At 43.5% G+C, this 14906-nt stretch overlaps 1 protein-coding gene across 3 annotated transcripts in view; it reads right to left on the bottom strand.

Annotated features, from left to right (window-relative positions):
- The window catches only part of BLNK (B cell linker), an 83651-nt gene that overhangs the window by 38783 nt on the left and 29962 nt on the right, over positions 1-14906 (bottom strand). For 2 of the 3 annotated variants that reach the window (XM_082423789.1, XM_082423790.1), the window contains exon 4: positions 1210-1250. The exons of the other annotated variant lie outside the window; for it this stretch is intronic. In XM_082423789.1, the coding sequence (XP_082279915.1) occupies positions 1210-1250 (41 nt within the window). The remainder of the gene's footprint in view (positions 1-1209; positions 1251-14906) is intronic. 3 annotated transcript variants of the gene reach the window in all.

Here is a 14906-nt window from a genome sequence, read left to right as displayed (position 1 = left end):
GAATTTGATATGTGAGGAATAATCATTGTACAGAAAAGTTTTTAGGATGTCTTGTCTCTATAAGATTCAACCCCAAAGAGCAGTGGCCCCTGGTGCCCTGTGGGTTGCAGAGCCATCTTGAAGAGGTTCACAATTAATTCTGACACACCACTCCAATGTCATCATGGTCAGGGAGAGCCCTCTCCATCTGTGGCCCCCAGAGTCTGTTCATATCCTCTTGGTCACAGCAAGCCCCTTGAGTTTTAAAAGTCTGCTTCTGAAATCTGAGAGCCTGGATTTGAATTTTGGAATTGCAAGTTACTTAAAACTCTCCATGTCTTGGTTTCTTCACCTGTAAAATGGGCAGGGCTGATGTCCAAAGTGTTTAACAACTAATCTGGCCCAGGTACTGACCATGACCTTAAGGAGTGTCCTGGAGACTCCCCGATGTGCCAAGCATTCACTCTTTAGTTGTTGGTTTGTTTAGGGCTCCTGGCAGGCACCAAGCAGTGATGGGGCACTGGGGAATTCAGGGCAGAGGCATTTGCCAACTGATTTGGAAATATTCAAGCTTTTTTTTTTTTTTTTGAGCTCCTGACTTATTTATTTATTTATTTACTTTATTTTTTTGGCTGTGTTGGGTCTTCGTTTCTATGCGAGGGCTTTCTCTAGTTGTGGCAAGCGGGGGCCACTCTTCATCGCGGTGCACGGGCCTTTCACTGTTGCGGCCTCTCTTGTTGCGGGGCACAGGCTCCAGACGCGCAGGCTCAGTAGTTGTGGCTCATGGGCCTAGTTGCTCCGTGGCATGTGGGATTTTCCCAGACCAGGGCTCAAACCCGTGTCCCCTGCATTGGCAGGCAGATTCTCAACTACTGCACCACCAGGGAAGCCCCTATTCAAGCATTTTAACATCTGTTTTGGCTGTGCTGGTGAGTACTCTGAATGCCAGCAGAAAATGGGGACAAGAATGCCTACTCATAGGGCTGTCATGAGGACTACATGAGGGAATAAGTATGAAGCTCCTAGCCTGGCACATGACGGTGCTAGCTCAAGTCAGCCGTTGTGAGGTTATTGCTGCCCTGCCTATAGGTGGCCCTTCCAACCCAGCCATCTCCCCTCCATGATGGGCAGCTGACCACCAGCGTGTCCTTCAGAAACAAGTCTTTATAAAGGCCTCCCAGGGGCCCTGGTGGAAATGATACCCTTCTAGTCCCAGGAACAAATACTTACAAAGTCATCTGACCACTGCTCCTCTTCGTCAGCTGGCCTCTCTGAAATGGCATGTGGGAAGCAGAATGCACAAACATAAATCTCAGCTGGCCAGCTCCACCCTGTCCACAAGCACCCCGAACCTGCCTTCTCTGCCCTTGGGCCACCTGCTCCCATCTACTAGGCCTTGAATGGTTATTACAGTCACCTCATGTTCATTCCTTTCAAATCCTTTTTTTGTTTGTTTTTTTTAGTCAGTTCTCAACAAAAACCACATTCACAGAAAGACAGACAAGATGAAAAGGCAGAGGGCTACGTACCAGATGAAGGAACAAGATAAAACCCCAGAAAAACAGCTAAATGAAATGGAGATAGGAAATCTTCCAGAAAAAGAATTCAGAATAATGATAGTGAAGATGATCCAGGACCTCAGAAAAAGAATGGAGGCAAAGATCGAGAAGATGCAAGACACGTTTAACAAAGATCTAGAAGAATTAAAGAACAAACAAACAGAGATGAACAATACAATAACTGAAATGAAAACTACACTAGAAGGAATCAATAGCAGAATAACTGAGGCAGAAGGACGGATAAGTGACCTGGAAGACAGAATGGTGGAATTCACTGCTGCAGAACAGAATAAAGAAAAAAGAATGAAAAAAAATGAAGACAGCTTAAGAGACCTCTGGGACAACATTAAACGCAAAAACATTCGCATTATAGGGGTCCCAGAAGGAGAAGAGAGAGAGAAGGGACCCAAGAAAACATTTGAAGAGATTATAGTCGAAAACTTCCCTAACATGGGAAAGGAAATAGCCACCCAAGTCCAGGAAGCGCAGAGAGTCCCATACAGGATAAACTCAAGGAGAAACGTGCCGAGACACATAGTAATCAAACTGACAAAAATTAAAGACAAAGAAAAATTATTGAAAGCAACAAGGGAAAAACAACAAATAACATAAACTCCCATAAGGTTAAGAGCTGATTTCTCAGCAGAAACTCTACAAGCCAGAAGGGAGTGGCATGATATATTTAAAGTGACGAAAAGGAAGAACCTACAGCCAACATTACTCTATCCAGCAAGGATCTCATTCAGATTCGATGGAGAAATCAAAAGCTTTACAGACAAGCAAAAGCCAAGAGAATTCAGCACCACCAAACCAGCTCTACAACAAATGCTAAAGGAACTTCTCTAAGTGGGAAACACAAGAGAAGAAAAGGACCTACAAAAACAAATGCCCCAAAATTAAGAAAATGGTAATAGGAACATACATATTGATAATTACCTTAAACGTGAATGGATTAAATGCTCCAACCAAAAGACACAGGCTTGCTGAATGGATACAAAAACAAGACCCATATGTATGCTGTCTACAAGAGACCCACTTCAGACCTAGGACACATACATACTGAAAGTGAGGGGATGGAAAAAGATATTCCATGCAAATGGAAATCAAAAGAAAGCTGGAGTAGCAATATTCATATCAGATAAAATAGACTTTAAAATAAAGAGTGTTACAAGAGAAAAGGAAGGACACTATGTAATGATCAAGGGATCAATCCAAGAAGAAGATATAACAATTATAAATATATATGCACCCAACATAGGAGCACCTCAATTCATAAGGCAACTGCTAAGAGCTATAAAAGAGGAAATCGACAGTAACACAATAATAGTGGGGAACTTTAACACCTCACTTACACCAATGGACAGATCATCCAAACAGAAAATTAATAAGGAAACACAAGCTTTAAATGACACAATGGACCAGATAGATTTAATTGATATTAATAGGACATTCCATCCAAAAACAGCAGATTACACTTTCTTCTCAAGTGCACACAGAACGTTCTCCAGGATAGGTCACATCTTGGGTCACAAATCAAGCCTCAGTAAATTTAAGAAAATTGAAATCATATCAAGCATCTTTTCTGACCACAATGCTATGAGATTAGAAATCAATTACAGGGAAAAAAGTGTAAAAAACACAAACACGTGGAGGCTAAACAATATGTTACTAAATAACCAAGAGATCACTGAAGAAATCAAGGAGGAAGTCAAAAAATACCTAGAGACAAATGACAATGAAAACGCGACGATCCAAAACCTATGGGATGCAGCAAAAGCAGTTGTAAGAGGGAAGTTTATAGCTTTACAAGCCTACCTCAAGAAACAAGAAAAATCTCAAATAAACAATCTAAACTTACACCTGAAGGAACCAGAGAAAGAAGAACAAACAAAACCCAAAGTTAGCAGAAGGAAAGAAATCATAATGATCAGAGTAGAAATAAGTGAAATAGAAACAAAGAAAACAATAGCAAAGATCAATAAAACTAAAAGCTGGTTCTTTGAGAAGATAAACAAAATTGATAACCCATTAGCCAGATTCATCAAGAAAAAGAGGGAGAGGACTCAAATCAATAAAATTAGAAATGAAAAAGGAGAAGTTACAACAGACACCACAGAAATACAAAGCATCCTAAGAGACTACTACAAGCAACTCTATGCCAATAAAATGGACAACCTGGAAGAAATGGACAAATTCTGAGAAAGGTATAACCTTCCAAGACTGAACCAGGAAGAAATAGAAAATATGAACAGACCAATCACAAGTAATGAAATTGAAACTGTGATTAAAAATCTTCCAACAAACAAAAGTCCAGGACCAGATGGCTTCACAGGTGAATACTATCACACATTTAGAGAAGAGCTAACACCCATCCTTCTCAAACTCTTCCAAAAAATTGCAGAAGAAGGAAAACTCCCAAGCTCATTCTATGAGGCCACCATCACCCTGATACCAAAACCAGACAAAGATACTACAAAAAAAGAAAATTACAGACCAATATCACTGATGAATATAGATGCAAAAATCCTCAACAAAATACTAGCAAACAGAATCCAACAACACATTAAAAGGATCATACACCATGACCAAGTGGGATTTATCCCAGGGATGCAAGGATTCTTCAATATACGTAAATCAATCAATGTGATACACCATATTAACAAATTGAAGAATAAAAACCATATGATCATCTGAATAGATGCAGAAAAAGCTTTTGACAAAATTCAACACCAATTTATGATAAAAACTCTCCAGAAAGTGGGCATAGAGGGAGCCTACTTCAACATAATAAAGGCCATATATGACAAACCCACAGCAAACATCATTCTCAATGGTGAAAAACTGAAAGCATTTCCTCTAAGATCAGGAACAAGACAAGGATGTCCACTCTCACCACTATTATTTTGGAAGTCCTAGCCACAGCAATCAGAGAAGAAAAAGAAATAAAAGGAATCCAAATTGGAAAAGAAGAAGTAAAACTGTCACTGTTTACTCTGTGTATACTCTGCATCTATACTCTGTGTATAGATGACATGATACTATACACAGAGAATCCTAAAGATGCCACCAGAAAGCTACTAGAGCTAATCAATGAATTTGGTAAAGTTGCAGGATACAAAATTAATGCATAGAAATCTCTGGCATTCCTATACAGTAATGATGAAAAATCTGAAAGAGAAATTAAGGAAACACTCCCATTTACCATTGCAACAAAAAGAATAAAATACCTAGGAATAAACCTACCTAGGGAGACAAAAGACCTGTATGCAGAAAACTGTAAGACACTGATGAAAGAAATTAAAGATGATACCAACAGATGGAGAGATATACCATGTTCTTGGATTGGAAGACTCAATATTGTGAAAATGACTATACTACCCAAAGCAATCTACAGATTCAATGCAATCCCTATCAAATTACCAGTGGCATTTTTTACAGAACTAGAACAAAAAATCTTAAAATTTGTATGGAGACACAAAAGACCCCGAATAGCCAAAGCAGTCTTGAGGGAAAAAAACGGAGCTGGAGGAATCAGACTCCCTGACTTCAGACTATACTACAAAGCTACAGTAATCAAGACAATATGGTACTGGCACAAAAACAGAAATACAGATCAATGGAACAGGATAGAAAGCCCAGAGATAAACCCACATACCTATGGTCAACTAATCTATGACAAAGGAGGCAAGGATATACAATGGAGAAAAGACAGTCCCTTCAATAAATGGTGCTGGGAAAACTGGACAGCTACATGTAAAAGAATGATATTAGAACACTCCCTAACACCATACACAAAAATAAACTCAAAATGGATTAGAGACCTAAATGTAAGACTGGGCACTATAAAACTCTTAGAGGAAAACATAGGAAGAACACTCTTTGACATAAATCACAGCAAGATCATTTTTGATCCACCTCCTAGAGTAATGGAAATAAAAACAAAAATAAACAAATGGGACCTAATGAAACTTCAAAGCTTTTGCACAGCAAAGGAAACCATAAACAAGACCAAAAGACAACCCTCAGAATGGGAGAAAATATTTGCAAATGAATCATCAGACAAATGATTAGTCTCCAAAATATATAAACAGCTCATGCAGCTCAATATTAAAAAAACAAATAACCCAATCCAAAAATGGGCAGAAGACCTAAATAGACAGTTCTCCAAAGAAGACATACAGATGACCAAGAAGCACATGAAAAGCCACTCAACATCACTAATTATTAGAGCAATGCAAATCAAAACTACAATGTGGTATCACCTCACACCAGTTAGAATGGGCAACATCAGAAAATCTACAAACAGCAAATGCTGGAGAGGGTGTGGAGAAAAGGGAACCCTCTTGCACTGTTGGTGGGAATGTAAATTGATACAGACACTGTGGAGAACTGTATGGAGGTTCCTTAAAGGAGTAAAAATAGAATTACCATATGACCCAGCAATCCCACTACTGGGCATATACCCAGTGAAAACCATAATTCAAAAAGACACATGCACCCCAATGTTCATTGTAGCACTATTTACAATAGCCAGGTCATGGAGGCAACCTAAATGCCTATCGACAGACAAATGGATAAAGAAGGTTTGGTACATATGTACAATGAAATATTACTCAGCCATAAAAAGGAACGAAATTGGGTCATTTGTAGAGACGTGGATGGGTCTAGAGACTGTCATACACAGTGAAGTAAGTCAGAAAGAGAAAAACAAGTATTGTATATTAACGCATATATGAAGAACTTAGAAAATGGTACAGATGAACCGGTTTGCAGAGAAGAAATTGAGACACAGATGTAGAGAACAAATGTATGGGCACCAAGGGGGAAAGCAGAGTGGGGTGGGGGTGGTGATGTGATGAATTAGGAGATTGGGATTGACATGTATACACTGATGTGTGTAAAATGGTTGACTAATAAGAAAAAAAAATTTTTTTTTAAATAATAAAATAAAATAAAGTCAGTTCCCAACGTATTAAGAAAAGTATCACTGGGGCAGAGAAGTGGTGCATCTGACCCTTATATGTCTTTGTCAAGGGACATTTTTGGGACCTGGGAGTAGCAATCCATACTGTGCTGCTTCCAAGGATTTCTTTGAATCAATATGTGGATGGTGTAATAGGAAGAGCACTGGACAGGGAGTCAGATAGACCTAAATTCTCATCCAGGATCTGTTTCTAACTAGTTGGAGAGTAGGCAAGAATATCTAACATCTCTGGGCCTCAGTTTTCCAGATCTATAAAATAAAATTCCAGATCTCTAAAAGGGAGTAATTTCTATGATTCTCTTTGGCTCAAATGTTGACTTTCTTATAAAAAAAATTTTTTTTCTGGTGCTTTACTACATGCCAGGCAATATTATCAGAGCTTTGTACTCACTTAGCTCTCTCAAAAATCTTACGAGGAAACTGAGGACTAGAGAAAATAAATCATTTGCCGCAGGTCATATAGTAAATGGTAAAACCAAGTGTTGAGCCCTGGAGGTTGATTGACTTCCAAGTGCATGCTCTGAACCCCAGCGCCATGCTGCCTCATTGTCCTTGGGCTCCAGGGTGCAGGCACTGTCTTAGGCTCCACAGGGGGTATAAAAATGGATGTGACAGGTCTTAAGTAGCTTATGATCTTGAAGAATAAAATAGGTCTGGATTATGACAGTCAAGGAGACTATTAAATCCCTTTCCCTCCAAAACACGTTTAGAGTATGAGAAGCTTAGCATCAATCCCATCACATAAACTGACCTTAGAATCTAAATACAATTCACTCAACGAGACACAGGTTCAGATGGCAGAGTGGCTCTGATGACTGCACCATAGAGAGTCCCATCTTCCCTCCCACCCCACTGAGCAGCCACGGCTAGAAGGCCTGGTGGATGGTCCCTGAACCCCCCAGAACCTCAGTGGAAACTTTTCTTGCTATTTCTATCCCCTGCCACAGCAGACCACTGACTCCAGATCCAGGGGGATTCCACAGAGGCACAAGGAAAAGATTATGGAGCTGAAGCGGGGGCCAGAAGGAAGTCTTTGGATCAGGGTGGCCGGATTTTAAGCAATGGCATCAACAGCACCCTCTCTCGGGAAAAACATGATAGGCTCTAAGAAGAGGCTTCATTCTAGAAGTCAAACGTGAGTCAAACTTTGACATTAACAGAAAATAATTCTTGTGAAATTATTCTCTGGGTTGTCTTATACCAAATTATAGTGTATTCTGATCATTAGGTTTGCCAAGAAACTCTAGAAGAATAGGTGAATAAGTCCTCTTCCCAATATGCCAATACTGGAACAGTGGGGGAATACATTTCTAATACCTTAAGTTAGGGGATAACTGAAGGTCAAAACATAAGGCAGCAAGATGTTTTTGTTTCAATCATTTACAGTAGAAACCTTTATAAAATGCTTTTATAAGACACACTTCCCTGCCTTGGTTCACTCCTTTTCTCAGTCAGGCAGGGTCCACTTTCTGATTAGCTACTGGTGAAAGCAGTTGCAGCCATCGTCTAACTAGTTTTCCTGTCTCCATTATCTTTCCTCTTCAATTCATCCTTCCGACCGTTTCTGGTTATTTTCTTAAAATAAAGATTGGATCATACTATTCCTTTCCTCAAGAATCATCAGTGGCTCCCTGTGGAATAAAGTCAAGCTTCTGTATCAACACATTCAAACGCCTGAACCTGCTGGCCCTCCATCAGCTCCTCTTGCAGCCAGATCTTCCTTGTTCACTTCTAGTAATACCAGCTTGTTCCTCCGTCCTGCACTTTCGATAGTTCTCTGCTCTGCTCGTGCTGCTACCCCAGCCCATCCTCCTTCTTCCATGGAAACCCCTGTCATCCCTCCTCCATACGGTCTTTCCCAGTCCCTCTGGTCATAACCCATCAACTTCTTCCTCTGAGCCCTCGTAGATGCTGCTGGCCCCTTGTGGCATGTACTTCATTCTGCCCTGTGCTATGACTAAGTTGTTTGTGTCTCTCTGTACTGAAAAGCAAGACCTATTTAATTTATCTTTGGGTCTGGATGGCATTTTGCATTTGTAGTTCTGCATTAATAAAAGCATAAACTGATAAATGTGTTGAATGGGTGACAATGAGGATAATATAGATTCCATCATTGAATACCTATGTGCTTGGTGCTAGGGGTAGTGTTATAAGTGTATTTCTTCATTTATCCTCAAAACAGTGCTATGTGGTAGGTGCCATTATTATCTCTGTTTTACAATCGAGGAAACTGGGGCTAAGGCACGTGTGTCTGAGGCACATGGCTGGTGAGTATGGGGGCTGGATTGGAGGCCAGGCTGTGTTGGCTCCTGCAGCTGAAATCTCATGTGAACCACCTGGCCCTCCACTGAGCATTCAGATAAAACCAAGGAGAAACAAGCATGGCCCAATCCAGGCACTGTGGCTCATCGAGGCAGAAAAGAGAGAAAAGCATCATGTGGTCGAGGTTCTTTGATTGGCCACCCACCCTCCCCCAGCCACATCCATCTTCTGGCCCCACAGGCAGCTCACTGCGTCACAGTCATAAAGTCACAACCTAGCAAGCCACTGCCCAGACCGAAAAGCGTAACCATCCAAAGTATTAGATCCAAGTAGTGGGTGGTTTTCCAGCATCTCAGGAAGCCTCCCAAAGTGTGTGGGTAGTGGTTTTAGAACCAAGCTCCCTGGGTTCAAATCCTGGCTCTGCTCTTTACCACCTGCTTGGCAATGGACCAGTGCTTTAATTGTTTAAAGCTCAGTTTCCTCGCCTGTAAAACAATGATAAGAATAGTGCCTGCCTCATGTTTTTATGAGAGTCAAATAATGTAATACATGTGAAATGCTTTGCAAAGCCTGACACCCATTAAGTACTGTGTTAATGTTATTCACTGTTATCTTAATAAACCCTCAAAACGATACCAATTCTACTTCACTCTAATGGTAACCACGCAGTATGGCTACCACAAAGAGTGGATCCAAGAAAGCCTCTAATGTAGTGAGTAAAATTTTCAGGAGGGTAAGTTCAAGTTGAATATGGGCCAGGTGGTGTGGGATTGCAGGCCCCTGCCAAGGAGCTGAGGTGCTGGTTGGGCCTCCTTGTCAGGGAAAGCCTCTTCTGTTGTGCTGTGTACCTGGTTTGGGGTTTATCCTCTATTTACTGTGTCATGATCCCATGCTACACATCCTTCCCTTGCCGGGCCCAGGCTTTTCGATTCCTGTGGCCCTCCCACGCCCGAGGGCATAGCACCTGGCACTATTCGACATGTGAGAATGGCCGGGATGGCTCCATCTCAGCATCTGCTCCAGGCCAAGAAATGCAGGATTTTGAGCTTGGGCCCTGGGGTCGGGCTGCCTTGCTCAGAATCCTGATTCTGTTATTTTCTAGCAGTGTGACCTTAGGCAGCCTGTTAACCTCTGGGCCTCAGTTTTCTCATCACTAAAATGGACATTATTTTTAGCACCTGTATCATAGGATTTTGAGAGAATGAAAATGAAATAGCACGTGGAAAGTACTTAGAGGAGTACCTTACATAGAGTAAGGACCCAGTGAATGATGATTATTACTATTAATTTACTTTCTCTGTAATTCTCACAGTTACCTGAAGGATAGACATTCTTATCTCCAGGTAAGGAATCTGAGGCTCGGGGAAGTTACAAAACTTTTCTAGGTTCAGTGCTTAGGGGGCAAAGCCAGGATTCCAACCCAGGCCTAAAGGACCTCAAAGGCCAAGATCTTCTCACCAAGCCAGCCTCTACAATGGAAATAAAAGACCTAGAGTCTATAGAAACAATCATGTATCAGAGTAAGGATGATCCAGGGTGGTATAAAGTTTCCTGGTGAACGTCCCAGGACCTGATCATAATGCCAGGTGCTGGGAGAGTTTGAAGAAGGGTGCACTGAGTGAGGGCTGAGAGGTTACACAAGGCTGTGTGCCGAAGGTGGGACTGAACTGGGTCTTAAAGGATAAGTGGGGCTTGGGCAGGAGAATGATGATGAAGGAGGGTGTCCTCCTTCCACCCCCAACGCAGGGGTTTTTGTATCAGTCCCAGAAGCACGGCTTAGCCAGTGGATGGAAAGGGGCATCGGTAAGGCACAGGTGCGCACAGAATGGCCGAGCTGCACTGGAGAGTCACAGGGAACTACGCCGACAGGTAAACAAAGCTCGATTTGTTGCCAGCCAAGGGGATGCCCCGGCCTCAGTGGGCACTGCAGGTTCCGGTGACAAGCTGGAGGTGGGGGCGCTGACGAGCCTGGTGTCTGAGTAACGCAGGTGTGAAGAGACAGAGGCTGAACCAGACTGGGGGTCTTGGGAATGGGAAGGGATGGCTGGAAGGACAGTAAAGGACTCTGTGTTGAGAGCTTGAGGGAAAGGGTGAAGGAGAGGGTGTGAATTCAGTCTCTTGGTTGGGGGTCATCAGGAGCACCAGAGACCCTGGGCGGACCTGGTGGCCTCCCAGCCATGGGCATTGAGAGGTGCACTCCATAGCTGCGTGCAAACACACAGCCTCGCTGTGGCCCTGATTCCACTCTAGAAGCAGTGCTCTTGGCCACTGGGCCCTGGGCATTTCCCCTCTTTGTGAGCTGGTGGTGGAATGCAGGAAACCAGTGGGAAGACTTGCGGCAGGATGCAGGAATCAAAGAAGGAAGGAGGGTAGTCTAGCTGTGCTGGTGGGAGAGACACAGGGAAGGAACCGAAAGCAGAACCACAGAGGCTGCAGGGGAGGCAGTGAGCTGACAGTCCCACTGGGTACACCCGAGAGGAGAAAGAGATGTGACTTAGCGTGGGGAGCTGGGGCCAAAGCCAGATCCAGGCTGGCTAGGAGAGGTGATTCGCGTCTAAATACTTAACGTCTTAGAAATTCCGACTGTCTGTATGTTCATTCATCCTTCACAGGGCCCTGGTGATGGGTGTGGGTGTGCAGAAATGGGGGACACAGTCCTGGCTTAGTCATCAGCTGGCTGTATGACCTGGGGCAGTCACTGTACCTCTCTGGTCTCCAGTTATCCCTAACATGAGAAGCTTGAATTGGGTGATCCTTCAGGACTTTCTAGGTTTTAAAATACCTTTGAGTCCAAGTTTCATTCTTCTAGCCTTAGTTCCATGAGGCAGCACTGGTGTTGAATACAGCTCTCCCTATGCTCAGCTTTGCTGGTACCACCAGTTAGAGGGTAACCAGGGAGACAAAAAATCAAATGAATGCTGGCTTCACTAAGGACGCCAGGAAAGGGGTAAAAGCAGGTTATATTTCACTCTTTTGTAGACTCAGGGTTGTTATGCATAGTCTGTGCTTCTGTGGTGGGCATTTACCCAGCAATCCCTGTCTAAGTATCTTTCTTTGCCCTGAGGTCTCCCCGCTTTATCATTGCTCCATCTCTTCCCCGAATGTTATCAGCTGTGGGAGGAGAAGGTGGACCTCTTGGGGACATGACCACAGCCCCTGGATGTCAGGGCCCTAGGGTACAAGGAGAGAGGCCTTGTTCAAACCTCTCAGGGGCTTGCAGAGTGACCAGTGGGGCTTCTGCAGTGACCCCAGAAGACTCTGGGGGCACCACGACTGATCTCCCCTCCCCACCCTCCCTCTCCAGCCAGACCTTAGACTCAAAGATAGAGGAGGCTGCTCAACTCTGAACGTTCAACAAGCAGGTGTCAATGTCAGAGGCTCTGGGGCTTTCAGAATAGTAAATAAGAAATGCCCCAGAAAAGTGTAGCCATCCCAGCTTGGGTCACAGGGAGGAAAAATGGAATGGAAGCCTGGGGTGGGTCTTCTTTTTAGTGGCCGCAGTAACCTTGGACATGTTACGTAATGTTCCTGAAACACATTTTCCTCATTTGTGAAACCGAGATAGTCATTTCTATATAATGTGCTAATGGGAGATTAAATGAGCTAATGTCTGTAAAGAGCTTAGCATCATGCCCAGGACAGAGTAAACACCCAATGTGTTTTGGATATCTTCCCTTCCCACAACAATGCCAGCTGCGCAGGAGTAATACAGTTTGCTCAGTGGGCCGTGAGCTCCCTGCCAGCAATGTTCCCTCCTCAGAGACCAAGTAGGGTTGTGAGGTCTGAAGTGAAAACATCAGGCTGCACACTGGCCTGACCTGCATCTGTAGGAGGTCCAGGCCTCCATTCTTTGTATAATTCAAGCTTTGTCCTTACACACTCCACTAGAGGGACTGTGGTTACTCTTTTGCTGACCTCTGGGGGGCGCTGGCCCTTTCTATCCTCTGCTCTCTGAAGGTCAGCATCACCAAGGTCAACACACTCTCCAGCTTGGCTTAAAGGGTTTGGGAAGCGATTTGCTTCCGGAACTGGAAAGAGGACATAATTCCAGCATCCAGCTGAAACAGGTGGGGCTGTTTCAGAAGCCTTGGGTGGATCAAATCTGCACAGACCTCCAGGGAGCATTTGATAGGCTTCCTGGGCTCAGGAGGTCTGGTGGGCTAAGGTCTCCAAGCACTGGGGCCTCCAAGGTCCTTGAAGATGCCATGGGTTCAGGAGGATGGGTTCAGGATGTCAGGGTTGGTTTCTGAGGCCCCAGGCTTGCAGCTGTGCAGGGACCCCAAGGCTCAGGGAAAGTAGCTGGAAATGCTCCTGGGACATGAGTTGGGAGGGCAGGGAGTGGCAAAGGGGGTACTAACTGCAGGTGATGATGGTGGTTTTGCCAAAAGGACCTTTTCCAGGGATTGAGTGTAAGAGCAGGGAGATTAGGCAAGGCCGTATTGGTCTGGTGAAACAATAGGATGAACTTTAGAGATTCTGGAACTTCAACAGATTTGTCTTTCAGTTCAGGAGAATCAATAAGGACAGAGTTGGTGGTTTATAGCAGGGTTTCTCAAATGTAATATACATTCAAATCCTCTGGAGTTCTTCTTAAAATGCAAATTCTGATCCAGTAGTTCCAGGATGGAGCAGAGATTTTGCATTTCTAACAAGCTCCCAGGTGATGCTGTTGCTGCCAGGCTAGGAATTACACTTTGAGTAGCAAAGACTTAGAAGACCTGACTGGGCCAGGTTTCTGTGTTCCAAGAGAGATTAAGTACAACTGTACTGATATCAAGACTATTTGGGGGGTTTCAGGGAAGAGAGCAGATGTCTGAGGTCAAGAAAGGGAACACTTCTGAGCATCAAGGAGATTGGAAGAGGCAAAGTTCTAAAGCCAGGGAAGGTTAGGAGAGACTTGCTTCATCACTGGGCCCTGGGCTCCCAGGACTTGTGTTTCTGCCAGAGTGTTGAGTATTTGCTATGGGGGGAAACCTAACAGATCTTCTGGTTCAGTCCTGCATGATCTAGATAAGGAGAAAAGAGTGAGTTGTCCAAAGTTACACAGCCATTTAGCGGCTAGGCATTGAAGGACCTTGTATGCAGGCTCAGTAGTTTGCAGTTCTTCTTGTTGATGATGAAAATATTTAAGCAAAGGTATTTCAGAACAATTCTCTGGTGGAGGTTGAGAGGACCCCATGGAATTAGGAATTCAGGAGACTACTTAGAGGCTTTTGTTCTAGGACAAGCAAGAGATGACCAGGGTCTGAGCTGTAGCCATGTAAATAGAGAGGGGCAAAAATATTTGAGAGACACTTAAAAGAGAGAATGAATAGGATTTAGAGATCAATTTTTTTTGTAGAGGTTGAAGGAAGAGGAGGAATCAAGGATGATCTCCAGTGTGTGTGGGTTAGGCAAAAGGGTGAATAAATCATGAATGCTCCCTGTCTTCTGCCCTAGTAAAAAGTAGAGGAAAAGAAGGGGCCTGGGTGAGGGGATGAGCAAGGAGACAGTTGACTATGAGGAGACCATCAGGAAACATCCATCCTGAAGTCAGATAGATCGAATTGCCTCTGAGCTCCTAATGTTTGTGTCCAGCATCTCCAGTGCTGTTGGGTCATCTACAAAGTGACAAATGTTCCTGCTAATTCTCCAGGATTCAAATTGAATGTCACCGTCTCAGAGAGACCTTCCCTGACTGCTTAAGTTGTTCCCTTACCCCATACTGATTCCCTATCACTGCATCTGCCATGTTCCTTCACAGCAGTTACCATGTTTGGTAATTTGTATTTACCTGTTTGTGTTCTGATTTATTATGTGACTCCCCACTAGTCATTAGGCACTTTAAGGTTGAAGACTATATTTTGTTCCTTATTATATATCTAGCACAGTGAGTGTCAAACAGGACACTCGTGTAATATTTGTTGAGTGAATCAAAAACTGTGTGGTATGGCTGAAGCACCTGGAGATGTTTATTCTAGAGAAGAAGCCATTCGAATGACCTCACTTCTTAATTCTATCCTTGAAGTTGCACAGAACAACTCTGTTTCCCCTTTTTTTAATATTTAAAAACTTGTACTGTGTGGCCACCCGGAGAGACTTAGGAAGCCACAAGAAATGGACCTCATCTTCATCCCTCCAGG

This window comes from Balaenoptera physalus (assembly GCF_965194825.1).
Source record: "Balaenoptera physalus genome assembly, chromosome: 14".
Lineage (NCBI taxonomy): Eukaryota > Metazoa > Chordata > Mammalia > Artiodactyla > Balaenopteridae > Balaenoptera > Balaenoptera physalus.
The sequence above is the reverse complement of the archived record's forward strand: the minus strand, read 5'-3'. Positions and strand labels throughout refer to the sequence as shown.